Genomic DNA, 26,560 nt, shown 5'->3' with positions numbered 1-26,560 from the left:
GGAGACCTCAGTGCTCATAGCAGAAGGGTCTACTGATTTCTCTTTGTGGAAAGTTAAATTAATCAGACTGATGCCAGGTTGTAGATGTTCTCTTGTTGATCAAACCTCAGCAATATCTTAATACACACGTTAGAGACAATCCAGATCCTGGTCTGCAGTCAGGCTTTTCTAGACTTTGCGTACCAGGTAGACCTTCTTTTCAAGCTGCAGATATCGCCTTCTGCACCAGCATTAGCCAACACTGAAAGGCTCAGTTTGCTTAAAACATGAAGTAAAGTGATCTTCTAACAGTGGCAGGGGGGAGGACTGTGTGCAATAATTTAACCAACTTTATACAGCGATTGGCAACATGTACAGTGTGTGACGGTAGGTGAGGCTCCAACATCTCTTTCAAGCGCTTCACTTTTCATGTGAACAAACAGGTGCAACCCTGTGAATGCCATTGAGGAGAGACTGTGTTCACTGTTATCCCCAGTCGTACGCTTCGAGCATTGAGACTATAGAGGCATGCAAAACACACAGTTCTTGGAGAGATCAGGTAGGCAGTGGGATGCAGCCAGGAGGAGGCTATGATTGCTGGCTTTTCAACCCCATCCCCAGTCAGAACAGATGTGGTCAAAGCACACATCAAATGACCTAACTTAATCTCAACCCTTGGCCCTCACCCCAACCATAACTACTGTATCTATAAAGTATTTCATTAGTACAGTTTGGCGGGAGTAGTGCACAGCCTTTGTAGAAGTACTGTTCAGGAGACTAATTTCATGAAAAAAAGTCCCATATTCATGTTCCACCTTGAGTTTGTGGGATATTGTGACCTTTTTTAAACTCTTAAAACAGCAAAACATTCTCTTACAACCAAACCTTCACAGTATTTCCACAATACAATCGCTCAGCCTTTCCCAGCTTTAAAACGACCCCATGCACAGGTCCTAAGGTCTGATCTTAATTCAGCGACAGGCTCAGTCAGAGCCATACATAAACACTCTAGCTAAATAGTCTAATCTATTGAAAAATGTCATATCTGGAGACTAATAACATACACAAAAGGATGTGTGCCAGCATTTTTCTTGCATGTTAATCTGAGAATATAAAACTTGCTGATTAAGAGGTCACTGTGTTATCATAGAAAACATACATGTGTGATCACACAGTCTAATGTGCTATCAGGCCTCTGTCTTATGTCACAGCAGCCGTGCTTTCACATGATTCAGAGCTGATAACTGACCATTTCAGCTCTCTCATATATAAAAACATTGGCTGCATGTGCACATTGGTCTGTATGTGGTTATCTTTGGGTAAATATTATAATATGGCCATTGATACCATGTGATCAGCACTTGTAGGCTTACCCACAGATTTGATTAGAGATAGACCTTATAGCGTGGCTGTTCCTGGGCTTTGTTACATTACAAGAGTCCAATGAAACAGACATTCCATTCTTTAGTCCCATAACTATACGATGTCTTATATGATGACGTGGTAGCAGCCAGTGTATGCAGCATCTCTGTTCTTTGCAACGCTGCTCAACATCAGTTTAGCCATACATTATTTGTAAGACAACATGTTTACCAGGGAGCAGTATGAAAACAGTTGGTTCTACATGAATTGTCTCAGTGTTCTTGTATGAAGGAGACTAAAGTTGGCTAATGCTGTAATTCTGGCAGAGGTATACCGATGCTGCACTGCCTTAAATGGGAAACAGAGACCCAGACCTGTGCTTTACTACAACATGGCTCTGATTAAGACCAGATTGGTCTGCCTGTGGTTGGTTCTGAGCCACAGCCAATTCCTACTCAGGGACAAGACTGTTGAATGCATCTATGTTAGTCTCTCCCCCTATTCAGCCACTTATATCTGTTTTAGTGGAGATCGAGAAGAGCTCCTATATTTACCATAGTGCTGGATTGTGCCTTGGTATTTTTTAAAGAAGTGGGAAATAAAGAAGGCAATGTCAAAGAAGACACAAGAATTAATAAAGGAATGACAATGAATTTTCCCTATTCCATTATCTCAAGATCATGAGTTGTTTTCTCATGATAATTGAGAAGACAAAAGGTATTTTTGTCAAGATAATAGGATAATTATCTCATTATGAATATTGTTATCTTAAGATAAGGGAAAATGTATTTTAGTGATTCTACTGATACGTTTGGCTTTAGGGGATAGCAATGGTGGTTTGGTCCAGACTGAAATATCTCAGCAAGTATCAGATGGACTCCCATGAAATTTTGTAAAGACATTCATGGATCCCAGAGGACGAATCCTGCTGACTTTCATCAGATCAATTTGTCCAGTACTTTGGTGTATGACCAAGTACCTGCAAAACTAATGACATTCCTGCCTCAACTGCTAAACATCAGCATGGTAGTATGCTGACCTGAGCGTTGAATTTAAGAATACTCCAACATGTGCACCTCTCTGATTATAATGTGCATCTCTCATTGATTATTTAGTACTAAAGAAGTTAAAAAATGTCAGGAAGATCACTGAAACACACTCCTCTGTAAAGTTGTCTCCCAATTAGTATTAACTGTCCAACAGAGACACAGGATTTCTGCCTGTGTTAGTTAGCCTACTACACAGAGCCAACAGATTGAATCAGATACTATGTTAGCCAACCCACAGCATCTGTGCTCGCATGCTAACGTAAAAAAATTTCTTATCTTGAGATTACAATATCTGTAAGAAAACAACTTTGTTATCTCGAGATAAGAAAATTTACACATGATCTTGAGATAACAGGACTGACAAAAATTATTGCAACCTGGGGCGCTCTCAAATTCTGCACTAACAACAGTAGCACAAGTATGTACAACCAAGTCCAGCTGCCCTAGAATCAACCCTCCTTGGTTAACTATGATCTGGATGACTGACAATCTTCACACACAACTTCTGTACTACCAACTTTTACTCTCCTTCTTGCCGTAATCAACAGGATTAGCACAAATCTGTTCAACTTTGTTTCTCTCTCTTCTGTCTGATGACCACACTCTCACCCACTTTACTGTTTCAATGTTTTTCCCATTATCGAGTTTTTTATGTGGTTCTGTTATTGACTGTCACCTCCTTTCTCTTCTATGATAACATTTTCAAAGCTCTTTGTGTCTCACCTGCAGTCCTGGTTACATCACTTCAATTGTATGCCATCAGGTGACGTGAGAACCGTCTGCAGCTCAATGTCATTATCACACAAGCTACAACATGGCAAGAATCCATCACAACTGTCCTGCTGTGATAATAAATGTTTATCATATTGCATATTAGGCTCACCTGGTAGTTCTTGGAGCCCAGTTTCTTAACCAGGAACCATAATGTCTCTTATCTTCTCTGTTTTCTTCTCATGTTTAGGAAGTGATGTTTCTCTGCTGCCATCTTGTGGCCAAAATGAAAATAACATTTTCTTAAAAGAAAAACTAATTAGAACACAAAGTGGTAGCTTAGTTGTCAAAACATTTTAGTGATAACTAGTTAGGCTACCAGCATAAACAGAGTAAAGCAGAGCTGAACAGGAAAGGACAGAAAAACCCGGTTTGTCTCAAAAATGGTGCCAAAGCACAATCAACTTCGCTACAACTTGGCTTAAATACATTGTATTTGTCCATTGTGTTATTCAGAGTTAGCCCTGTACCTTGCTTCTTGCTCTGCACACATCTCTTGTGGTTCTTACTCTATCAATTTTATCAAAAAGAAGTGTTAAATTAATTCCCCAGAGGGTTCGCAGCGCCGAAACGTATGTCCCTCTTTACTAACCGTAGTTTACGTCATCAAACAAGCCGACCTGGGCAGCATGGAGGAAGCCTTTCGCTGAACAATTTGTGACCTTCTAAAATTATTCATTTCAAGTAGTTTCGGTGAGTTGGTTTTTTACATACGTCCTTTAGCAATAATATGTGTTAATGTTGAATTAAGTCGGCGTAGCTTGTAATTCCTCCTTTTAAATGTATGCGTATGTGAAGTTAAAATATTGTTAGCTGCAGCAAGGCTAACTATGTAGCCCAGTTTGTCTTCTCGTGTCATCCTCCTTTTAAAGTCCTAACCTGCATAGAAGACAGTGATGTAATTATTATTGCAAAAGTCTCAGTTGTGCATCGATGTGAGTATCGATGATGTGATTATCAGTGATGAAAAATGTTTAAATGGTTGGCACAAACTGGAGCTGTGCTGAATATGTGAATGGTAACGTTACCTCTAACTGTTGATGCTCAAGATTGTATTCAATCAACGTGTGATAGAGATCAGTTATTGTTGTATAATGACATTTGGTTCACAAAAGTGGAACCAAGCATTTATCTGATCATCATGTATCAGATAATAGCTGGGGGCAAGCGTCAATGTTGTGTTGGTCTTCTGTATTACAGGGTTGGATAAGAGATTTCCAGAATGTCGGTGAAGCACGCATCAGTCCATGCGAAATGGATCATCGGCAGAGTAATAGGGACCAAGATGATGAAAACTGCCAAAGTGCGAGTCACGAGGCTGGTGCTGGACCCGTACCTGCTCAAGGTGAACTTTTAACAGTTTGCATTCACTGATGATGCTTGCAGGAAGGACAGGTGACATTGATGTTATCTAGCCTAGTTTCGAAAATGAAGAAAATAGGCAAACAAGAAATACCCCCCCCCAAATAATTTCTCTGATGTTGAAATAATCCTTTTTTCTGTGCCTCAGTTTGAGAAATAGAGAAATGTTTAGGAACATATGCCAAAGTGTTCATCAGAGTCAACATTCGTCATTGTATAGTGAGCTGTATAAGAAGCTGCAGTACAAATATTTTACCCAAAGAAATAATTAAGATTAGAAGTAATATTGGGTAACAGTATGAAGATGCTGAATGGAGATATTTATAGCAGCTTCCAATTTCACATAACAACCCCTGTGGCAGCTAACAGCTACCATTACTGTTAGTAAGACAACTACCACTGCTGTGTCTCATCACATAGTTTCTGACCCACGCATTTTCTCTTCTCTAACACTTCAACGCATGGTGCACCTTTTCAGGATGTTTTAACTTTTAGAGACTTATTGTTTACATGTCGCTGTCCCACTACATTAGCTGTTGGGCTTTAGTATCTTGTGAATTTCATTTGCCATTGTTTCATCAATAATAATTAGTTATTGAGATCACAATAAATACCATAATTTTGCAGAAAAATTGAAGGTAGTCAGTAATATCAATTTGCTTCATTTACTTAATCATTTTAACAAAAAAACTCACCACAAATGATTAATTCACTACCTGTGGGCATGTGCAGTACATGTTCAACTTCATTGTGTATAACTCCGTTTCAATTATTTTCAGATCAGTGATTGCTGTACAATGACTATTTAAATAAGCCTGTCTTTTTTCCCCATAGTACTTCAACAAGAGGAAAACCTACTTTGCCCATGATGCCTTGCAACAGTGCACTGTGGGAGATATCGTCCTTCTCAAGGCTCTGCCTGAGGCCAGGTCCAAACATGTGAAGCATGAACTGTCTGAGATAGTGTATAAAGTCGGTCGAGTGGTCGACCCACTAACAGGAAAGCGAGTTGCAGGAACTGAGTTTGTGGAGCCTCTGACTGACCTTCCACTGAGCCTGGAAGAGGATACGACGTTGTCAGAAAAACTGCAGGAGCTCAACATCTCTGCTGCCTCGAGTGGTTCTGATTCTCCACCAGCACAAACTCCCATTTCATGATAGAAATCGGCACTCTTTTATGAAGTAATGTGAACTTAAATGTCACTCTGTAATTGCGTTTCTGTTTAAGTTGTTTTGTGAATACAAATGTTTAAAGCGGTAATCAATGTGCATAGCCTAAGTACATTTTTTTGACTACCTGCTCAGGTAGTTTTGAATTCAAGACACATTTTTGAGGAATTTGCAATAAAATGACAATGAGAGCGCATGGTTCCCACATCTGTTTAACCTGGCATTGCTATTATGTTGTATGTTTTCAGCAAGTCTGCTCTAATTTACTAACGATCTGTAAACACAGGAAGTTGTTTGTCATATATTGGATCAGTCAGATAGTTTGTTCACTAAAACGTGCGTATCTGTACAATAGTGCCTAAACAGTGTACTGAATGGAAATATATACATTATATAGTATTAAAGTCAATGTTTTATGTTGAGGCCAGTGTAAGTTATATTTTGAACTAAATAAGTTATATTTACAAGTTGAAGGGAAATAGAAGTTAACAACAGAGCTGAGTCTGTTGTGTTTAAGTTTCAGTCAGGAAAAGCCTGAAACTCGAGGAGAAATTTATCACAACAGCAGCAAGAGTGTCGTCAACACTGCGCGTTAATCAAGAGCAGGTGGAAAATCAAAGTTATGGCAATACTTAATCAACTTCTGTAACTTTAACCACACTGTGCAAATTAAAAGGTTCCATAGGTATCAAATTAACCACGCAACGTTAACTGATTATGGTACATAAAGTTACGGGGTTACGTTATCCTAAGTAACGTCAGGTCCACCGGGAACGGCTCGGACTGCGGCTGCAGCCGTGTCAAACAACCTTAACTGACAACAGCTTTCAGGCGAAAGATGGCGACCCGAGTCCTTCAAAGAGTGGGCAAAGGCCTTAAACAGACGAAAAATGGGCTTCAGGAGAACGGACAGGTCACGGTTGTCGTAAGGTTAGAGTTTTGCATTTTGAATTTGCCCGTGCAGACGCAGAAATACTACTTAAAATGTGTTTATCTTCAGTGGAGTTGACAGCAATGACAAAGTCTAGTGTGCTAGGTGGCTAAGCTAACGCTAAAGTTAACGCTAACGTAGAGACGTTGGCTACGTTTACATCTCCGTGTAACGTAGTTAGCATTAGCTGTTTAGCTTTAAACTTGCTAACTTTCTGCTGATGCTAATAATTACACTCCCGAAGAACAAAGTTGTGACGCAACTTGTGTTCGCACTTAACCTTTCGCTCTTCATTATTTATATATTAATTATTACGTTTGCCATATACATAAATAAGACAAAATCACAACTGAGTTTCTGTTAGTCCTCAACTGTACGCAACTTCAAGGTCAAAATGCAATAAATCGCTGCTCAGCAATACTTGTTTTGATTAATGAATAACAGTTTCTTGCTGCGGAAATGTGTACCCTAAACCAAGCTGTGATGTTAAAATGTTTACAACTGAGATCTATATATATATAAAGTTTAGCCAAAATGTGAACGGTTTGAATGCACTGTGAACGTAATATTAAAATAATAGTTGTGTTTGCAGCAGCTGTCGAAGTGTCATTGTACACACTTGTCATTGCATGGAGCTCTTGTTAGCGCATTTAGATTAAGTTTAAAAGGAATTCGTACTCATGTGTGAAGGCTTCTTAGGAGTCCATGCAGACTAATCCCCTGGTTATGTGCAGTATGTACAGCTTATAGCCGTCTCAGCTGCTGCCCCCCTGAGCTGGAGTCTCTTAGCAATGAATAAGATGGATAGTCTAAAAACACATACAAAGTATGTAATTTGCAACAGCCATCATTGGCTAGTATACAATGTCACCTTGTGCATTTTCCCTGACCTCAGTCTTAATAACAGGCATATGGTAGTGTTATTTATATTGCACATTTCATCACAAGTAAACTCTGTGCTGTACATTGAAGTCATACCAGTAAAAGGTGTAGCCCTGCCCGTATTGATAAAGACATTATCAACAATATCTACTCATCAAAAGGCAGTTTAGGACCACAATCACACTCTTACAGTGACTCATCATAACCTGAGAGAGTAAGACATATTGTAAGTTTGCTTTTGAACTTGGACACAGTTGTGACAGATCTCAGGTCATCAGGCACTTTGTTCCAGAGAATAACCGAAAGCACTTTCACCAGAGCAGGCACAGTCTGAAAACCACCTCCTGATGACCTTAGATGACTTGACAATAGGCAGTGAGCAGGCCAGAAATGTACTAAGTGCTTTAGAGACTTGCAGCATGCTCCATTTGTTTGTTGGCTTTTCTGTGATTTTTTTTCATTTTTTCATTAATTTCATTCAGTTATTCATAATTTTTGTGTGGCAGCCGGCTGTATCTAACTTTTGTGTTTTGTTTCACAACAGGAGCCTTTCAGCTTTCCGTGAAGACAGCTGGTTCAAGTCTCTCTTTGTCAGAAAGGTCGACCCCCGAAAAGATGCTCACTCTCATTTGCTTGCCAAGAAGGAAGACAGCAATCTGTACAAAATACAGTGTAAGTGTTGTTTGTGACTTACTGTGAGTGTTGTGGTGGTGTGTTGAAAAAGATTACCTTATAGTCTTATGAAATCTGTTAGATGGGGTATTATATTATTATGTTTTGTTGTCTCCTTGCAGTTCACAATGTCAAGCCTGAGTGCCTTGATGCTTACAATGAACTTTGGTAAGAAATCTCTGTTCTTTAATTGACTTCATTCAGATACTTTGTCAAGGAGCTGTTTGTTAACAGCGCAGATCTTTTGCTCATTTACACATGTTGTGTGTTTGCGTGTTTCTTTAGTGGGGACATCTTGCCTTCCATTCACACTGACCCTGAATACCCTTGTGAGCTTGTGGGCACCTGGAACACATGGTACGGCGAGCAGGATCAAGCAGGTGAGAGCACACATCAAGCTCTGTGTCTGAAGGTTACCATGCACATGCACAAGTGATAAACATGCTTGTTGACTGATTGATTTATTGCTTTATTTATTATTCAGTCAGGTAATCAAAATACAGCATAAACTTGCTTTGCAGGACAGAAAACATTAATTAAAAACACAGACAATATAGAATGCCCTAAGGATCAGTCGATTAATCAATCAACAAACAATGAACTGACAACAATAATCTATCAAACAAATAATTTATCTAATGTATCTCAATATCTCATAGACCTGTAAAGGATACTCATCCTTTCAGTTTGCGACTGCTGATGAGAAACAGAGTCAGTGGATTTCTTCCAAACTGTGCTCATTGCTTCTCCATGTTTGACTCAAAGGATGTAAAGCCAGACATTTCCTTATGATACTGTAGTTTCTCTCCTCCCCAGCAACACAAACCGGAGCTTTGGCAGCTTTTATATTTTAGTTAATTATAGCTGTGACTGTATTGCACTTTTCCTGGCTGCTGTCCACTTTGTCCTTGTGGTGACATTTGTCATTTCTCAGTTGTAATCTGAGTCTGATGGTACAGCACAGTAATATTGGCAACCTCAGTAAAGATCATATAAAAGGCTGCATAAAAAAAAAAACATGTTCACAACCTATGCACTGAAAAACAAAATCCAGTCCTCTGCTCTGAGAGATTTTGTTCCATGTTGTGTCTCTGAGAGATAGCAGTCACATTAGCAGTTTTCAGAATTAGTTTCTTTATTCATGTGTTAATTTTCCATCCTGAACACTGGATCCAGTATATTATTGCATTATGGTGAGGTTTTTTTGTACTGTACTGCTCTGCTGTACTAAGATGATGTGAGTGTGGACTGGATCTCATCATGCCAGCTCAGATCACAGGTGGTCTAAAGAGATAAACAATTAATCTACAGTTGTTCAAGATAGAAGATCTACTCGAGAGCTGCATTATTTTTGGCTCTTCTGCTCCTTCTATTCTAGTTCACCTGTGGAGATATCGGGGAGGATACCCAGCTCTCACCGAAGTCATGAACAAACTCAGGCAGAATAAGGTAACGGGTGCTTGGGCTAGTTCAGTTTACTGGCCGTTTAGGATCTGTAGGCCACCGTTTCTGGCAGTGCACCCCTCAAATTAGATCCACAAACCATTTTTCCACCCCTGTGTTTCACCATCTTTATCTGAGATTTTCCAGCAGTTTTTTTTGCTTTTGTAATGATGGTGCAATTATCTTAAAAGCTTAAATGCAGTAACAAGGTAAGTGCAATTAATGGATCCAATCCTGCCTTATCCACATTGTACATTTGTGTTCACTCTATAGAAGTTGGGGAGGTTTTTCTGGTGTGTTTATTTGCTTTTTTAGTTAGATGGTTTGTCTAAAGTTTCAATAAAAAATTACTTTTATAGACTTTATAAACATAACATTGCTCATAATGATAATATGTACAGTATTTATAGTGCAAATTAATTTGAAACTGTGTCAAGACACCTGTCTTGTCAGATGTTTCTCATTAAAATTATGCTGTTATGAATAACAATAACATGAAATAATTGAAATAACGTGACATTAACTGAGTGTTTTATTTTGTCTAGTTTGCCTAATTTTCCGAGCTTTAGAAATAAAACTTGCCCATACTTTGCCATTCAGTGCAACTTCTCATTTTCATCAAACCAAAATAATTGAGGTGCTGTTCTGATGTTTGTTCTGCATTATTACAAAGGTGCACACAGGTTATCATTTTACATAGCCTACAATAAAACTGAGTGCAGTTTATTTTAATTATATCTCCCAGCTCACAGACTAAGCACACTCGACCTCCCTATCTCACAGGCTGAGAAGGTCACAAAGCTTGCCAGTGCGCACCGTGTCCTGCTCCTGCAAAACAACACCCATCTGGGTGAAATACCAAGTCTTTAGAGAGCCCACGTGCTTAAATGATATTGATTATATGATACGTTGCAACGAATCTAGCTGACTTTATTCTCTCCTGCTATCCGACCAGAGTTTTAACATTTTGCAGATATATTTAGGAGTTGGTGGGCTGAGCTAGAATTTACTGAGTAATGTGTTCCTGTTGTTGTTGTTGTTGCTGTAGAAGTTCATGGACTACAGGAATGAGAGGGGGAAGATGCTGCTGTCTCGTAGGAACCAGCTGCTGCTGGAGTTCAGTTTCTGGAATGAACCTGTCCCTCGTCCAGGACCCAACATCTATGAGCTCCGATCATACCAACTCAGGGTAACTGTCGTTTACATAGTAAATTCACCATCGTCCTCACATTAAGCATAAATACTGTATATGTTTTTCTCTGTTGCTGTAGTGAAAAGTCAGACATCTTGTTTTATACATCTCTCCCCGTTTACATTTTTATTTCAGCCAGGGACGATGATCGAGTGGGGAAATTACTGGTAACTTTTCCTTTTTTTATATTTACTATCAGAAAGTCCACTGATAGTTTGAGAAGCTGATATGCTTTTCTCTTTGTAGTAATTGTAAAACCACCATTATTATGTACCATTTAAAGTTTGCTTACTGCTATTTTATTGGTTTTACAGATTGTAGCAGATGAATATGAGTCAACGGTACCTTTTGGCTACACAACCAATGCATGACTCCAAAGCATGACTAAATATATCACAAATAACTTGTAAATTCCAAGTATAATTGACTTATTTACCCTGTATTTAATATATGTATGCATCTGATTAAATTGATAATGACTGGAAAATATGCCTGTTAATGTACTAAAACCAAGCCTGTTGGAAGGGTTCAAACAATTCTAAGTAACATCAAAATTTGATGCTTTGATTTGAAAGAAATTATTGGGATATCGGTGAATCTCCAGCTGAATTTTGAAACATACAAATTTGTGCTGATGCTTTAATTGGGACAGCCCTTGAATAGCAAGCTTTTTTCATATAACACAACTCTTTGGTGCTCTGCAGGGCTCGTGCTATTGAGATTCGCCAGCAGAACCACGAGGCAGTAGGAGGCTTTTTCTCACAGATTGGAAGTCTGTACACGGTTCACCACTTATGGGGTGAGCAGTGTTTCCAGGTTTTATGAGCTGTGCAGCATTTTGATATTTATTATAGAGAAAACTACATACAAAAGTTAAACTCTACAATATTTACATGTAGAGATTTTACAAATGTATCACTGTAGCGCAAACAATTACACAAACATACAAGTTTACTTTTTAGGTGCATCTTTTGATGTCCCCTCTGCTTTTATATTATCACACACTTTTCAGGCCTTGGAATTGATCTGTATGACTTAATGCCTGAGTTTCAGAATTCAGCACTTTTCTAAGAGTGGAGACTTCTAGGTATTGCATAGCTTTGCATTTGAGCAAAAGTTATATGTAACTATTTAAACTAAGCAATATCTTCTTTTTTTTCAGCTTACAAAGACCTCCAGTCAAGAGAAATCACCAGGAATGCAGCCTGGCAGCGTGATGGCTGGGACGAGGTTGTCTATTACACAGGTAAATCTTAGTCTGCTGTCTATCTCTCCTCTCTTTACCTCTCTGATGGTGCTGGACAATGTCAACAACTTTGAGTGGAACCTTATCATAATGATGATTTTATCTTAAAGTGTTATCATTTTACATAATTCCAAGCAAATTATAATTAAAAACTAACTAAATATATATTTGAGTTTTTTATAGGAACACATAGTTCATTGTATAAAACATCATTTTTTATGTTTTGCAAGTAATTTTCTGTTTATTTGCTGTGTGGTGTGATATATACCATAATCAGAATTTATTCGTATTCAAATTGTATTATTAATTTCATATGCAAGATTGTCCAGTGCAACTTTTTGACATCAACCTCCAGCCACCCAATACAGTGCATTTATGTGTATTTAAGTGACTTGATGAAAGTTGGACAGTTTCTGCTGAAATCCAATTTCTTAAACATTTTGTGTATTTCTATTATCAGAGTAAGTGATTAGATAAACCTGATTTCCCCAACCAGTTGTCCAATTAGCTTTCTTCATACAGAATGTGCATGAAAAGGATTTCAGACAGGCAAAGATTAGTGATGTAGTGATGCATTCACACATTCACTGCGCCATTAATTTAAATGCTTAGGCACACACACACACACACACACACACACACACTGTGTCTGTAATGCACTTAAAATAAGTCTGTGGTGATTGCATTGGCTCATAAAATGTCTGATGTGGGGTGCACATTTAAACACAGAGCTTTGCCAACAGTTTATTAGTGGCAATGATGGATGGATGATATTTTCCTAAAGGGAAAGTAAACATTTTAAAGACAATATAACAAATCGGAGTTCTAGCAGTAAACAAATAATTGAATTTAGGTCATTATTCTCACTGAAAGTTCCTAAAACGTTTCACAATCTTGGTAGTCTTGAGGCCTCACTAAATATGGGATTATAATATGATTCCAACACAAAAAATCCACTAAACACAAATTTGTTCCCCTAATCAAATAAGATTAGAAGGGGAAAACTCACAGAGGTTGTTGATTTGTGCAGGTTAGTACAGAGCATGCAAAGCATTGTCCGATTCCTCCCTCCAGTGACGTGTGCATGTGCATGTGTGTGCAAATATACTGCATGACACAGAAATCTAAGACTGTTGTTCCTTTCCCATCCCACAGTCCCTCTTATCCAGCACATGGAATCTAGAATAATGATTCCCATGAAGTCTTCACCCTTGAAGTAACCACAGACATCGGGGGGAACCTCTCAACAGCCACTGCAACCATCACGCTGATCTATGGAGAGCGTTAACAACCATTGGAGTGTGCACTGCCAGGGATATCTGCGTAACATCCAGATGTTGTTTCAGTTTTTGTTTCTTTTTTTGTTTCTTCACTCCATTTTCTGCATTGGCCTAGAATGTCTTATTTCGGATGAGAATGTTCAAATGATTATTACCAAACTTCATCTGTTACAGCAGTTACTGTGTTACTGATCAATTATTGCGCCATGTGTAGACAAACTATAATTTGACACGTTCCTCCTCTTCACTGTCCATCATTTAAAGGGCCAGATTTTTAAAAAATTGTCTTATTTTTTTTTGTTTATGAGATAAAAACTGCTTTCATCGTGTGTTGAGATACCAGGAGGAGCTGTGACTCAAACATTTAGCAGTTCTAGTGCTGGTCACAGGGGCTGAAAATGTCTCATAGTCTTATCATAAAAATCTGTTACAAAAGAAAACTTCACATGACTTGTAAGCCCTATTGCACTAGCACTGATAACAAATCAAACAAACACAAACAGCCTCCAGTATCTCACAACAATAACACAGTGTCCAGAGCTCACAGATCATTTTCAATATGTATTGGAAAAACCTATTTAAAAGTTGGAGGTGATGGTCAGCATGACCCCAGCCAAACTGTTCAGTGAAAGTTCACCACGTACACACTCCAACAGAAAATGTGACTTTATGTTTACAAGGCTTTGATCCAGCCAGCTGATTATGTTGTCTACCAGTAATTTGTTTCAAAATCAGTTGGATGGATGAAAGGATTCATAACAACACCGTTATGAAGACACACAAAAAGTCCTCAGACACCACAGAGTGTCAGACTAGTTTGAACTGGAAGCTAGCCTTTCGATTTAGGACACAGCCTTTTTTTCTCTGCAGGATACATGTATGTAGTGTCCAGTGCTTGGGGTGAAGTTGTGCTGAATCCCCTGTTGGAGTAATTCTGCCTGTTTGTGTCTGCTCTTTTAAACTGACCACATCTCTTTTCTAACTTTAACATCGTGGCTCTTCTAGCTGTGTGGAGGGGGGTGAGATGATTCAAATGATTAGAAATTATTTTTGATTTTTGCCCAGCTAATCAGTATTTCCTCACTGCTGTAAACTGAGTGGTTTGGCCTATCTTTGTATCAAGCAATTAATGTCACCCGAGTGATTGTGTGCTCTAACTGAGGTTAATGATTATTTTTTTAATCATCAGATTGTAGATATACATAGTGGAGTTAGTGACCAAGCCAGAGATTTGATCAATTGTGTGTCTGTGAATGAAGTGTGGTACTTTAAAATCTCTTATGTTGAAGAATAAGTGGACAGGTAATGAGTAATAGCTCAGTATGGTAATTGCGAATTGCAGTGCTTAATTATTGAGACTAGTTGTACATATTGAATTAAACTTCTGATTAAATTAGAAAAAAGTATTGGACTCCTTTTTATCACGTGTTGCTCATCTATTCATCCATGGCAGGAAAAAAATGAACGTTGTTGTTTCTTTTGCAGGACTGAGGAAAAATGTGCGAGTTTACACACTCTTCATTGCATTAGAATAAAGAGGGAGAAAAAACACACGTACTAAACCCGCAAAGGAGCACTATTTCGAGAAGCAGGTTTCCTTAAAATAGTAGGAAATTTATAACCTCCGTGTCTGTACATCTCAAATGCTTTTACTTCCATATGACGAAAGTGACGTAACGGCCAATCGGCGCGCCGTCTAGGGTGTGACTTTTGCTGCCTTCAGTGTAGTCGGAGGTTTCCCCAACCCCTTTAGCAAACATAAACGGCTCTGACAAACTAGTGACCACTGCAGATTTTTTCCCCCAGTTGATTATAATTGAAGATAGCAGTGTGTCTCCCCAAGATCAAGTGGAAGTCCCGGAAATTTTCTCTCGTGACTCTTGTGTAACAATAGGCTAATGTAAGGACTAGCTGTTGGATTGTTAGTATTTGTCATGCAATATGTCCTGCAGCGTCTAATTTATACAAAAATATCAAAAAGAAGCAAACAAGCTAATTGGAAAAAATGAAACCGTCTAACACCAACTTGTGTGCTTTAATATTTAGCCCTTATCAAGCTCGCATGCGTAGAAACAATGCCAATGAGAAATCAAATTATGGTCTCTTTTTCACCCTGAGCTTTTAATAATTCTGCTTTCACGTCTCTCTTGTGGGAGCTGAGTCTCCTACTCCCCCATCATTACAATACTGGGTGCAATCATTTGTAAATGGATAAGACACGATTAATTTCGCTCTAATGTACAGTACATGGGGAGTTCGAAGCTTTCAAAATTGTGAAATATCCGAGCCTAGACTGGTTACGTAAAGGCAGCACGAGAACACGTGTTGGAGCCTTCTGGAAACCGACTCTCCTTTCGAGCCCGACCACTGCGAAGTCCCTGCCGGCGATACTTTTTACTTTTACTTCGCTGGTTGTGCTGCTTCGCCATGGCTGCGGTGAAATCTCTGAATCCAAAAGCAGAGGTGGCCAGGGCCCAGGCTGCTCTGGCGGTAAACATCAGTGCCGCCCGTGGACTTCAGGATGTGTTGAGAACTAACCTGGGACCGAAGGGGACCATGAAAATGTGAGTGCCGAATGTAGCCCTTTGTGCAGCACGCGTGCTAAGCTAAATTTGCTAAGTGGCTAACGTTAACTGCAGTTCACCGGTAGACTGCGCAGGTAGTGACATAATCATTCTGCTGCAGCTTCTTCTGCATTAATTTAAAAATGAATTGTGAATTGTCCCATGTGTAGTTATTATCTTCCACAAAGGTGCTAAAATACAATGTAGGCCTCCTTTGGCTAAACGGATAACGGATTTTCCCGGCGCACGTTGCCCTGCCCAGTCATCGTCACGATCCGTTTTGACAAGCACCAAGCTAACGTTAGCATGTTAGCATCAATCATGTAGCAGATTTACGTTAACCCTAACGTAAGTTTGTGTTAACGGAGCTTAATTGTCAGGTGGTGGGAGTGATAAGTGAATGAATGACTTGATCACTAATAGCCGAATTAACATTAGTCATTATTCTGCGCCAGAAAGATTAATTCAGGAAGTTCAGGCAGATGGCTAACAGTTACTGTGTAATCCCATCGGTTAGTGAGCAGACACTGGACGTAGCAGCTAAACTGTTGTTTGTGGATAAAGCTGCCTGGAAACTTTCACCTTTCTTGGTAAACTGTTGAGCGACAGTATACAAGCCAACAGTCGGTTGTAACGTAGTGAACCAGCCTGTGCTCTGCTCAGTTAACATTAACCCTTCCCTGCCTGTTCGGGTCTGCAGGCTGGTGTCTGGTGCTGGAGACATAAAGCTGACCAAAGATGGCAACGTCTTGTTACACGAGATGGTAAGGAGCGCTGAGCTGTGACATGGCTCTTTTCTGTCATACTGCCTTGTTCTTTTTGTCCTGCCTTATTCATTGTTAAAGATCGACCACACCTCTAAAATGTGTGGTTGCCATTTATGGGCGAGTAAATATGTTTAGCACATTCCCATATCAGAACAAATAATAGTACAGTGTTACATGTATGATTGACTGTCTACCTAATGGGGCTCGGAATCAAACCACAATACCTACTGACTAATACTGTATGTGTCTGAAGTACCAAGTATGGAAAACTGTCAAGTGCTGACATGATGCTGAATACCTGAACTGAATTTCAATCTTGCTTACTCAATAAGACACCAAGATCTTGAATTGTGTATAAATTTAGCAAAATTCTTGTTTGCTGCTTCTGTTTGGAGAAGAATTATTATTTGAGGATTTTTTCTCCTTTGTTAAATGAGAAGAGTTTTGTAGAACAACATTTTTGTGTGTAACTAAGTAAGCTATCAGAAGTCTAATTTTGCTGTCTTTATTGCACACATATTGGTGAAATAAAATATTAGAACTAAATCTTTACATAAAATCTCAGTTTTCAGGTGTCTTGTATAATGAACATGCTTACATTTGAAATGCAGTATCACATTTACCATATATTTCTTACCACTGTAGCTCTCCCTGGACTCTTGAATGTCTGTTGCAGTAACCAGTCTGTGTTTCTGCAGTGCAGCTCATATGAATCTTTTTCCATCCATGATAGTCTGTATGATGTAAATTTTGTCTTCTGTCCATGTACGTCAGGACCATGTGGGCTTAAAAATGTATTGTCATGTTCATGTATGCACCCGGTGTATCATAAACACAGCTGCACGTGCCCACTGTCTGTGTCCGTGTCATCTGCTGTGGAGTACATGCAGCCCTTGACAGTTGCCATATGTGTTCCTGACAGATGAGTTTGGTGGAGTGTGAGTGGAGAAAATACATTTTTAATGTGTAAAAGTTAATTTTTGATCTTGGAATTAGTAGGTTAACACAATTACCTTATCTCAAGATTCACCTTTTAGCTTTTTGCATAATTTTAAGCACATCTTTATCAGTGGATGAATGTTGCTCATTCGAAAGCTCTGGAAAAAAGATTAGTTGATCAACAGGAAATTATTGGGCCATTTTTGTATTGGTTTCAGTCCATTTTTCAAGCAGAAATGAAGAAATGCACTTACACTTACACATTCTTAGGTTGTAGCCTCAAAAATGGTGTCTCTTTGTCACATACTGAAATTAACTGAATACCTTGGGATTCAGACAAAACAAAACAGAAGTTGTTTTTTTTTTTTTTTTACATTTCATAAACCAAACAATCGATTTATCGAGAAAATAATGGGCAGACTGAAATAATGAAAATATTCATGAGTTGCAGTCATTCTTTTTTTCAGCTTAATCACGATGACTTGTTTTTGGTGTTGCCTGATGTTTTCAGTGTCTTTTCTCTTTTAATTCCTTCTCAGCAAATTCAGCACCCGACAGCGTCCCTCATTGCGAAGGTTGCCACGGCGCAGGACGACATCACAGGAGACGGAACCACCTCCAATGTCCTCATCATCGGAGAACTGCTGAAGCAGGCCGACCTCTACGTGTCCGAGGTAAGAGAGAGAGGCCTGTCTGATTATCCAGTCCTTTTATTAATGTAATCGTTTTCTTGTTTTGTTTGTTTTACTTAATTTGGCATGTGAATCTCTGCAGAATATATGTCAAAATCCATTATATGGAACTGGATATACTTTTCTTCCTTCCATAACTCCCTTTAATTTCCTGCTGCAGGGTCTTCATCCAAGGATCATTGCTGAGGGCTTTGAGGCAGCAAAGGAGAAAGCCTTGGCTGCTCTGGAGGAGCTGAAGGTGACTCGGGAAATGGACAGAGAGACCCTCATCAACGTAGCACGCACCTCCCTCAGGACTAAGGTCCACAAAGAGCTGGCAGACCTGCTCACTGAGGTGAGACATGGGGGAGCAGAGCTCAGTGTACGCTGAGCCGAGGGTCAGCATTTGACCTACATCACCAAACAATGATTGTTTTCCTGGTTACTGTTACTCCAAGTAGACTAGCTTATCCCTTTTGGCTGTAAAATGTCAAGTAATGACAAATGTCCCTCAGGAGCTACCATAGTCCAAAGTGAAGTCCTTTTTGTAGTCAGCCAGATAAGCCCGGACAAATGCTTTGCCATTTGTAAGGAGATTACCACTATATTTGATACTCAATAGTTAGGAAGTGCAGAACTCCAACTTTTCCGGTCTGAAAAGGTCGTTTGGCGAGGAGCTCATTATTTTGTTTCATTCTTTTAATGGTTGATGTAACATGTTTGTCTGCAGGCTGTAGTAGATGCTGTGCTGGCCATCGCTAAACCCAATGAGCCCATCGACCTGTACATGGTGGAAATCATGGAGATGAAGCATAAGACCGACTGCGATACACAGTGAGTTTACTAAAAGCTTGGGACAGGGACAATTCATCACTTTAGTGGTAGCTGCTGATAGTGGCGCCAGGGTGTATTGGGGTCCCAGACATCTAAGAGTTTGTGGTTTGTTTGTTTTTTTTTTCTGTCAGGCTAATTAGAGGTTTGGTGTTGGACCACGGTGCCCGTCACCCAGACATGAAGAAGAGGGTGGAGGATGCCTATGTGCTGACCTGCAATGTCTCTTTGGAGTACGAAAAGACGGAGGTTAACTCTGGCTTCTTCTACAAGAGTGCAGAGGAGAGGGAAAAGCTCGTGGCTGCAGAGAGGAGGTTCATTGAGGATCGCGTGCAAAAGATCATCGCACTGAAGAACAAAGTCTGTCCCAATGGGGAGAAGGGTTTTGTCGTCATTAACCAGAAGGTATGCTTGTAGAGGAGGCATGCAGTATGGGTTTTTTAACTACAAGGCACTTACAAAATAGTCCTTGTCTCCTTACTGGGAGCAGCTCATACAGTAGCTCATTTTAAGTGTGAAATGTTCCATTAGAAATACTGTTGATTGGTTGGATAAAAGGAAATGCAAATGTCTCATGCATCAAACCTGTTTCTAAATCACTTAAATCCTGCCACTAATGATTTTCTCCAAGTTTAAGGTCAATCTTATATATTTTGAAACTTTTAATCTCTATAAGAACACTAAGAATTTTATGATTTTCAACAATTGCACAGCGAACACCCAAGGATGCTAACGTGGCTTCCCCTGGTCTTGTGTGTCTGTGCTACAGTAAATCTGATCTGTACCTCTGCATTAGGAGAGTCCGTTCCTCCCCTACATGTATTCAGCGGATCAGAATAAACTTTGCTTTGCTGAAGATGACATAAAAGTTAATTTATTGAAATAATGATGATGAATGGAAGTTTCATCCTGTTTCTGTGTCATGTAGGGTATTGACCCATTCTCCCTGGATGCCCTCGCCAAGGAAGGCATCGTGGCTTTGCGCAGGGCAAAGAGGAGGAACATGGAGAGGTAAGAAAGTAACATATTGTACCTGCTACAAATATAAGTGATTAATGCTTTTTGTGTAAAATAATAATTTATGGCATTTTCTGCAAGAAGGGGTCTGACCAAAGTTTCAAAATGTCTAATCTAAGAAATGTTAAAAATGCATAGAAATTAAAATAAAGCACTAATATAGGATGAAAACATCACACTAAACCAGCATTTTAGAAACTAAGAAGTCCATAAGGCAGCAAGAGGTGGGCTGTGTAGTGTTGTTTCTGTACACCATAGTGAGTCATACTCCTCCAGAAAACAACACTGTCAGCAATTTCTTATGGTCGTATCATTGGGCCTGACAATGTTTTTAGAGGGCACCATGAATGGATCTCAGTGTTCCTGCTTCATTAACAGTTTTTAGTCTGCTTTGCCACACGGGAGTGCCCTTGAGCCTGTCAAACAGAGGCGGAGCAGCTTCAGCAGACCAACTAGCCAGTCTCCTGGTCTGAATATGTAGATAAAAACCATTTTGGTTCACTGAACCAAACTTATTACCAGAGCCTTTTGGGCAACTACCTCCAGTCATTTTTTTGTGTTCTGTATTCTGCTTTTTGCTTATAAAACTAACACATGATATTGTGGTCAGTGTTTCTGCTCAGCCTACATTTGTAAAATTTAGTTGGTATCATTTGCACAGCGAACACCCAGGGATGCTAACGTGGCTCTCCCTGTTCTCTCATGTCTGTGCTACAGTGACTCTGGTCTTTTCCTCTGCATCATGAGAGTTGTAGTCTCTCCTACATGTATTCAGTTGATCAGAACAAAAGTATTTTATAAACCAGTGCTTCAGTTTATTTTCAACACACTGTTCTTGTCTAGTTGAGCCGAGGCAATTATACTTGTATTTTCTGAGTATCTTCTTTTCATCTTTGTCTCTTAAGGAAGTGTCTAGCTCTGTATAACTGCAGCTACTGTGGTAATGCTAACATTAGCTAGTTGACTTGCTGAAGTGTTAAGTGTTGCATTATACAGGTCACTGTTCAATGGCAGTTGGGTTTGATGGAATAATTTTGCCATGTTCCAGTTCTGGATGGTCAGGGGTTACTGTGATATTTCTGGCCATAGCATGACAATTGTATACCAGCACATTACCTAATGTAGCCCAATGTGGGACCAGAGTATGTTGTGTTTTATTATGATCACTGCAATCTGGTACTCACTTACCTACCAGTACCAGTCAATAACGGTGTAAACAAAGCAAAATATATGTTATATTTTAGATTCTTCTAAGCAGCCACCTTTTGCTTCGATGACAGCTTTGCACACTGTTTTCTCAGCCAGCTTCACAAGGTTCACCTTGAATGCTTTCACAGCCTTGAAGAAGTTCCCTTACATGCTAAGCACTTGTGGACTGCTTTGCCTTCGCTCTGTGGTCCAACTCATCCCAAACTATCTCAGTTGGGTTTAGGTCATCTGATGCAGCACTCCACCTCTCTTCTTGGTCGAATAGCTCTTACATAGCCTGGAGGTATATTTTGGGTCATTGTCCTGTTGGCAAACAAATGATGGTCCCACTAAGCACAAACCCGATGGGATGACATGTCGCTGCAGAATGCTGTTGTAGCCGTGCTACATTTAAGTGTACCTTAAATTTTGAATGTATTGCCAAAAGTGTCACTAGCAAAGCGCCCCATCACCATCACACCTCCTTCTCCGTACTTCATGGTGGGACCACACATGTAGATACCATCTGTTCACCTTCTCTGTGTCTCACAAAGATACTGCGGTTGGAAGCAGACATCTCAAAATTGGACTTATCAGGCCGAAGTACAGATTGGCTCTAATGTCCATTCCCTGTGCTTCTTGGCCAAAGAAGTTCTCTTCATTTTATTATTGTCCCTTAGTAGTGGTTTCTTTGCTTTAATTCAACCATGAAGGCCTGACCTCTGGAACAGTTGATGTTGAAATGTAATGTTTATGTTGGCTCTAATCTGAGGTACTGTTAATTGACTATTTTCGAGCCTGGTAACTGATTATCCTCTGCAGCAGAGGTAACTCTTGGTCTTCCTTTCTTGAGGCGGTCCTCACAAGAGCCAGTTCCAGCTAGCATTTGGTGGTTTTTGCAACTGCTCTTGAAGATGCATTCGAAGTTAAAATTTTCTGGATTGACTGACCTTAAATTGATGATAGACTGTCGTTGCTCTTTACTTAGTTGAACGATTTTAGCTATGGTTCTTTGTAGAGCAGACGCATGAAGATGGCCAGAAATTCTACTGATTACCTTTTGACGAGGCACATGTGCTAACTGCGAGGATTCCAGCTGTCTTCCTCATGAAGCTGCTTAAGATAATGCTAGTAGTGGTTAAAGCTGTCATGAAAGCAAAAGGTGGCTGCTTTGAAAAATCCAAAATATCAAACATATTTTGGTTTGTTTGCTTTTTTGTTTACTACATAAGTCCACATGTTATTTCACAGTTTTAATGTCTAAAGTATTAATCTACAATGTAGACAATAATAAAAACAACAAAAACAGCTGGATGAGAACATGTTTTCAGACCTTTGACTGGTGCTGTATATCCTATTTGTATTATCAGAGAGATGCTACAAATGTTGTGGTATTGCATATTATGCTGGATGCTTTCACTGAGGTGTGCAGTGTTTACCCTTATGGGCCCATTTTGCAAATTGTTCTTAATTTTTTTCAAATCAAAGTGGAAATTAATTGTTTTGTTTCAGTCCCTCAATGTAAAATGCATTTGAATAAAGTATTTCACGGATGTTTGATGAAAAAAGGTTGAGAAATCCACTGTGGAAAAGGCAGAGATGCAGTACCTTCATTAGACTTCACTGAATGAGTCAGCTTGATGCATTTGCATCAGGACACACAGACAACACTTGCTGTCCACAGCTGCTTTAATTGTTGTGCATTCCCAGTTGCATGTTGCTGCATGATGTTTCTCCATCATAATTCACATCAAATAACTGAATTATGCACACGTCTTGTTCCCGCGACAGACTCTCCCTCGCTTGCGGTGGCATCGCCATGAATTCAGTTGATGACCTCACACCCGAGTGCTTGGGAAATGCTGGGTTGGTTTATGAGCACACATTGGTGAGTATTCAGTGTGAAAAGCAAATGTATTCTGTATTGTTTAAGGGAGAGTTGTTGATTTTCCTTCGTCCTGTGTGCAGGGAGAGGAGAAGTACACGTTCATCGAGAAGTGTGGAAACCCTCGTTCAGTTACCCTGCTGGTGAAGGGACCCAACAAACACACCCTCGTACAGATCAAAGATGCTGTGAGGGATGGTTTGAGGGCAGTTAAGAACGCCATAGAAGATGGTAAGACACCAAGGAACAGTGTGTAATTTCATTTTGGTTTTGTTATGGAAATATGATTTATTGCAGTAAACATGTAACAAAAGCGATTCAGTCACAAGTCCATTTTTATTTTGCCACCAGGGTGCAGTTCAGTCTTGTGTTTGCAGTGCTCCTAATTTAATCAAATTCAGGGATGGCAGTAGTTTGAAATTATTCATTATTGTTATTGATCCACTTAATGTAGTCTGCTTTAACACATATTATGGTTTATGTGTAATTTGCACAGCGAACACCCAGGGATGCTAACGTGGCTCTCCCTGGTCTCTGATGTCTGTGCTACAGTGACTCTGGTCTTTTCCTCTGCATTACGAGAGTTGTAGTCTCTCCTACATGTATTCAGTTGATCAGAACAAACTACCCATTTTGTTTTGATTTTGTTTTCTCATTGTGCCGGGACAACTATACTCGTGCATTTTCTGAGTATTTTCTTTGAATTTATGTCTTTTCAGGCAGTGTCGTGCCTGGCGCAGGTGCGTTAGAGGTGGCTGTGGCTGACGCTCTGGTAAAACACAAGCTGAACGTGAAAGGCAGAGCCCAGCTGGGAGTCCAGGCATTTGCAGATGCTCTCCTCGTCATCCCCAAGGTGAGGGGTGTATACTTTGCCGCTGGCTGTCAGTGTTGTGGTACTGCTAATATCTCAGGTCCCAAGTTTATCATTTGACAGGAAAAACCATAAAACTGATTTGTTATCTGTTTTGGATTTTAACTATATCAGCCTCTGTAGGTTTTAATTATGAACCTTCTTCTGTAGGTTTTGGCCCAGAACTCTGGCTATGACCCACAGGAGACCCTGCTGAAGCTGCAGATGGAGTACAAGGAGTCTGGTCAGCTAGTTGGATTGGACCTCAGCACAGGTCAGAACTGCAGCACAACATGATAGAAGATAGTGTTCTCCAATATATTTCATCTACAAGGCATCACATTATATGTTTTTGTTTTTCAAAATCTGTAGTATTAAATTAATAACACAATGATATTGGAAGTGTTTTCATTGTCAAGTTTGAGGTCAAACTCTAATGCACTGCCAAGAAATTGAGCCTTTTTAGCACACTGAGCATCAAGTGCATGCTCACTATTGCATCGATGTCATAGAGCAATAAACTCGGAAAAAACTGATCCAGTTGGGTTATTATTCACTTCTGTCATAAGCTTGCTTTTCACTCACATCCCATTGTTTTTCAGGGGAACCAATGGTGTCAGGAGAAGCAGGTGTATGGGACAATTACAGCGTTAAGAAACAGCTTCTCCATTCATGGTGAGATTTTACATTTCTAAACTGTACAAAACCAACTGCATATTTGCAATTTTCCTGGTGCATCAACCCATCAATCTCTTATGTGCTTCTTTATTCCTTTACAGCACGGTGATTGCCAGCAATATCTTGTTGGTGGACGAGATCATGCGAGCTGGAATGTCTTCTCTCAGAGGTTAGAGGTCAACCGAAGAAGCTGCAGCGTTTATCATACTCACAGGGATAGTTGTTTACCCAACGGTTCAGTCAACGCGTTCCCACTCTTGGAACTCTGAAGCACCCCAGTCTGATGGACCGCCCGCTGGAAATACTGCGGCATCCATCACAGCGTCTGTCAGAAACCATTGTTATGCTAGTCATGGTTTTTTTTCATGGATTTGTCAATGCCTCCCTCTGATTGGTTTATTTATGAGATTTTGTTAAAGCACTGACCTCTGCCACTCAGTTTTGTTTCTACCCAATAAAGGTTTTCTTGGCTCTTGAAAGATGTGGTTGTGTTTTGTTTTTGCTCAACGTCAAATCTTTTTCTGTTTGGATGAGTGCGTGAATATTATGAACCACATAAGGACCAAACAGCAACACAGCCTGTGATGGAATTTAACTTTCATATACAAATACCCGGTTTTTGGTACTCAAACTCCACTACCCGGTTTTTGGTACTCAAACTCCACTACATTTCAAAAACGTAGTAAAAGTAAAAATACTCTCAAAGTTACTGATCCAGATTTCATTATGTATAAACATCAAATATGAAAAATGCTTAAGTATTTTATTTTTAACCTTCGTTATACAGTACTTCATGTGAAGGCTTTGATGTGATGAAAATTCATTAACATGTACGTATGTATTTTATTTTTAACTCTTTTCGCCTGAACAAATTGTGATTGTTGGTGTTCCAAAAAGTGTTATCTGATTTTATTTAATACCACTTTGTCATGTAGAGTGACTTCATATTGTTTCGTTCACGCAGGGAAAAGAGAAACGAACGTTCTGTGTTTGAGTTTCAATAAAATAAGCGGAACCCTTTATTTTACACGTTGAACACGCTTCCGGTGCGACGGTGAAATTCGTCCGACAGGAAACGTCAAAAATGTTAAGTTGCAAAAGAATGACAGATTTGATGTTCCCGAATCAATAACTGATGAATGAAACGTTGTAAATACACAAGCATCAACCCGTAGTAATGTAGACAATGAGCTGCAGCGTCATTTTAATTAAACGAGCCGTCCAAGCGCGAGACAGATTACCTTGGTCCCTATGTGCAAGCGTCTGTGAGGCGAGGGCGCAGGGACAGTCTACAAAGTGCAAAACCGAAAAGATACTACAAATATATTCAATAACTTTATCCTTATGCAGTGTAGTGTGACAAAATCCCTTCACACATCAGTCGTCTCCTGATGGTCATACTACAACACTTAAGCCATGTATCCTGGTGTCATATTTGCTCAGCCTGGTGTGCTCCTCCTTGTTTGGAATCAAAACCTGCAGCCACACAGCCCTCTATGGAACAGTTTGGACATGGCTGGCTAACGACCTGTGTGAGCGGGTGTGCCCCATTACTGTGTTAGATGATGCCTCATTCACAGAAAGGATAGTTATGGGGAAGACAGGTGGAAGAGACGACTTTGAATGGGTCTACAACGGCCATGGCCACACAATTCCATACAGGTTGTGGCTGCAAGTTTTCATTCCAACGGAAGAGGAGCACACCAGGCTGGACTCATTCAATCAGCTGATTAAATGAGTCCAGCCTGGTGTGCTCCTCCTCAGTCGAAACGAAAACCTGCAGCCACACAGCCCTTTATGGAGTAGTTTGGACATGCTTGCAATACATCGT

General features: G+C 39.8%; 3 protein-coding genes and 2 non-coding genes across 5 annotated transcripts; all 5 read left to right on the top strand.

Moving 5' to 3' along the window:
- Positions 1 to 3,776: 3,776 nt before the first annotated feature.
- On the top strand, positions 3,777 to 6,085 carry mrps17 (mitochondrial ribosomal protein S17). The gene is made up of 3 exons (XM_041952910.1): positions 3,777 to 3,854; positions 4,362 to 4,506; positions 5,358 to 6,085. Exons 2-3 carry the CDS (start codon positions 4,384 to 4,386, stop codon positions 5,679 to 5,681), a joined length of 447 nt encoding a protein of 148 aa, XP_041808844.1. The 5' UTR covers positions 3,777 to 3,854; positions 4,362 to 4,383; the 3' UTR covers positions 5,682 to 6,085.
- Positions 6,086 to 6,491: 406 nt separating this feature from the next.
- On the top strand, positions 6,492 to 14,737 carry LOC121617045 (protein NipSnap homolog 2-like). The gene is made up of 10 exons (XM_041952034.1): positions 6,492 to 6,623; positions 8,051 to 8,178; positions 8,301 to 8,346; positions 8,464 to 8,558; positions 9,557 to 9,627; positions 10,670 to 10,810; positions 10,949 to 10,980; positions 11,518 to 11,612; positions 11,976 to 12,059; positions 13,215 to 14,737. The coding sequence occupies exons 1-10, from the start codon at positions 6,532 to 6,534 to the stop codon at positions 13,277 to 13,279; spliced, it is 849 nt and encodes a 282-aa protein (XP_041807968.1). The 5' UTR covers positions 6,492 to 6,531; the 3' UTR covers positions 13,280 to 14,737.
- A 938-nt stretch (positions 14,738 to 15,675) lies between these two features.
- cct6a (chaperonin containing TCP1, subunit 6A (zeta 1)) lies at positions 15,676 to 25,208 on the top strand. The gene is made up of 13 exons (XM_041952096.1): positions 15,676 to 15,903; positions 16,604 to 16,667; positions 18,149 to 18,283; positions 18,462 to 18,635; positions 19,011 to 19,114; positions 19,246 to 19,516; positions 20,040 to 20,122; positions 23,108 to 23,204; positions 23,285 to 23,432; positions 23,921 to 24,054; positions 24,223 to 24,325; positions 24,654 to 24,726; positions 24,831 to 25,208. Exons 1-13 carry the CDS (start codon positions 15,767 to 15,769, stop codon positions 24,901 to 24,903), a joined length of 1,596 nt encoding a protein of 531 aa, XP_041808030.1. The 5' UTR covers positions 15,676 to 15,766; the 3' UTR covers positions 24,904 to 25,208.
- On the top strand, positions 19,817 to 19,953 carry LOC121617858. Its single transcript, XR_006007417.1, has one exon. It is a non-coding gene; the product is annotated as a small nucleolar RNA SNORA22 (small nucleolar RNA).
- LOC121617859 lies at positions 23,690 to 23,826 on the top strand. The gene has a single exon (XR_006007418.1). It is a non-coding gene; the product is annotated as a small nucleolar RNA SNORA22 (small nucleolar RNA).
- Positions 25,209 to 26,560: the final 1,352 nt, after the last annotated feature.

The sequence above is a fragment of the Chelmon rostratus genome, chromosome 14 (genome assembly GCF_017976325.1).
Source record: "Chelmon rostratus isolate fCheRos1 chromosome 14, fCheRos1.pri, whole genome shotgun sequence".
Lineage (NCBI taxonomy): Eukaryota > Metazoa > Chordata > Actinopteri > Chaetodontiformes > Chaetodontidae > Chelmon > Chelmon rostratus.
Note: the sequence above shows the minus strand (reverse complement) of the source record. Positions and strands in the feature narration are given on the sequence as shown.